The following is a 1478-nucleotide window of genomic DNA, read 5'->3' as shown; positions in this document are numbered from 1 at the left end:
ACCAGTAGCAACAGCAGCAGCAGCAGTAGAAACAGCAAAAACAGTAGAAACAGCAGCAACACCACCACCAGCACCAGCACCACCAACAGCAGCAGCAGCAGCATCACCACCAACAGCAGCAGCAGCAGCAGCAGCACCAGCACCACCAGCATCACCAGCAAACAAAACAACAGAACAAGAAGAACAAGAACAAGAAGAAGAAGAAGATGAATACTACGATGACGACGATGAATATGAATACGACCAAGACGAAGAAGATGAATATGATGATGAAGATGAATATGATGATGAGTATGATGATGAGTATGATGATGAAGAAGATGAAGAGTATGAAGATGAAGACGATGAGGAGGAGTATGGTGAGGGAGAAGAGGGAGAGGGAGAAGGAGAGAGAGAGGGAGAGAGAGAAGAGGGAGAGAGAGAAGAATATAAACAACCAGAAATACACAAAGAAGATAATGTGCAACAGCAGCAGCAGCAGCAGCAACAGCAGCCAGAACTGCAACAGCAGCACCAGGAGCAGCAGCAGCCGCAACAGCAACAACAGCAGCAGCAGCTGCAACAGGAGCAGCAGCAGCCGCAACAGCAGCAGCAGCCGCAGCAGGGTCAACAGCAGCAGCCACAGCAGCAGCAGGGTCAGCAGCAGCAGCCACAGCAGCAGCCGCAGCAGCAACCGCAACAGCAGGGTCAGCAGGAACAGCAGCAGGGTCAGGAGCAGCAGGGTCAGGAGCAGCAGCCGCAGCAGCAGCAGGGTCAGCAGGAGCAGCAGCAGCACGGTCAGCAGCAGCTGCAGCAGCGGCAGCAGCAGCAGCAGCAGCAGCAGCCGCAGTCGCAGTCGCAGGGTCAGCAGGAGCAGCCGCAGCAGCAGCAGCAGCAGCACAAGCAGCAACATGAGCCGCTGCAGCAGGGTCAGCAGCAGGTGCAGCAGGAGCCCCAGCAGCAAGAACACCAGAATGATCAGCAGCAGCAACAGCAGCAGCAGCAGCCGGAGCAGCAGCAGCCGGAGCAGCAGCAGCCGGAGCAGCAGCAGCAGCAGCAGGAGCAGCAGCAACAGCAGCAGCAGCAGGAGCAGCAGCAGCAGGACGATGAGGATGATGATGAAGAAGATGATGAAGACGATGATGAATACGATGACGATGCAGCAGCAGCAGCAGCAGCAGCAGCAGCATATCGTTATAAAGAAGAAGAAGAAGAGCTGTTTGTGGGTACTGCATATGAGCTGCCTATACAGCTGAGACCGAGAGAAGGGGGGGGGGACCCAGGCTACTTAAAATTAATGATAGATGAACAGAGGTTCAATGATATTATGAATGCAACCAGATACAGCAGCAGCAGCAGCAGCAGCAGCAGCAGCAGCAGCAGCAGCAGGAGCAGCAGCAGCAGCAGGAGAAGAAAGAAGAAAGAAGAAGCAGAATGGTGGCCGCAGGCGAAAAAAAATAAAGTTTTTGTGGTTTGTTTTGTGAAGACAGAAGAAGAAC

The 1478-nt window shown here is 53.8% G+C and overlaps 1 protein-coding gene across 1 annotated transcript in view; it reads left to right on the top strand.

Annotated features, from left to right (window-relative positions):
- The window catches only part of EMH_0050670 (uncharacterized protein), a gene marked incomplete at both ends in the record, with an annotated part of 2681 nt that overhangs the window by 747 nt on the left and 456 nt on the right, over positions 1-1478 (top strand). Inside the window, 2 exons of the mRNA XM_013496674.1 lie at positions 3-43; positions 174-1450. Of these exons, the coding sequence (XP_013352128.1) occupies positions 3-43; positions 174-1450 (1318 nt within the window). The remainder of the gene's footprint in view (positions 1-2; positions 44-173; positions 1451-1478) is intronic.

The sequence above is a fragment of the Eimeria mitis genome, genomic scaffold (genome assembly GCF_000499745.2).
Source record: "Eimeria mitis Houghton genomic scaffold, Emh_scaff2232, whole genome shotgun sequence".
Lineage (NCBI taxonomy): Eukaryota > Apicomplexa > Conoidasida > Eucoccidiorida > Eimeriidae > Eimeria > Eimeria mitis.
Note: the sequence above shows the minus strand (reverse complement) of the source record. Positions and strands in the feature narration are given on the sequence as shown.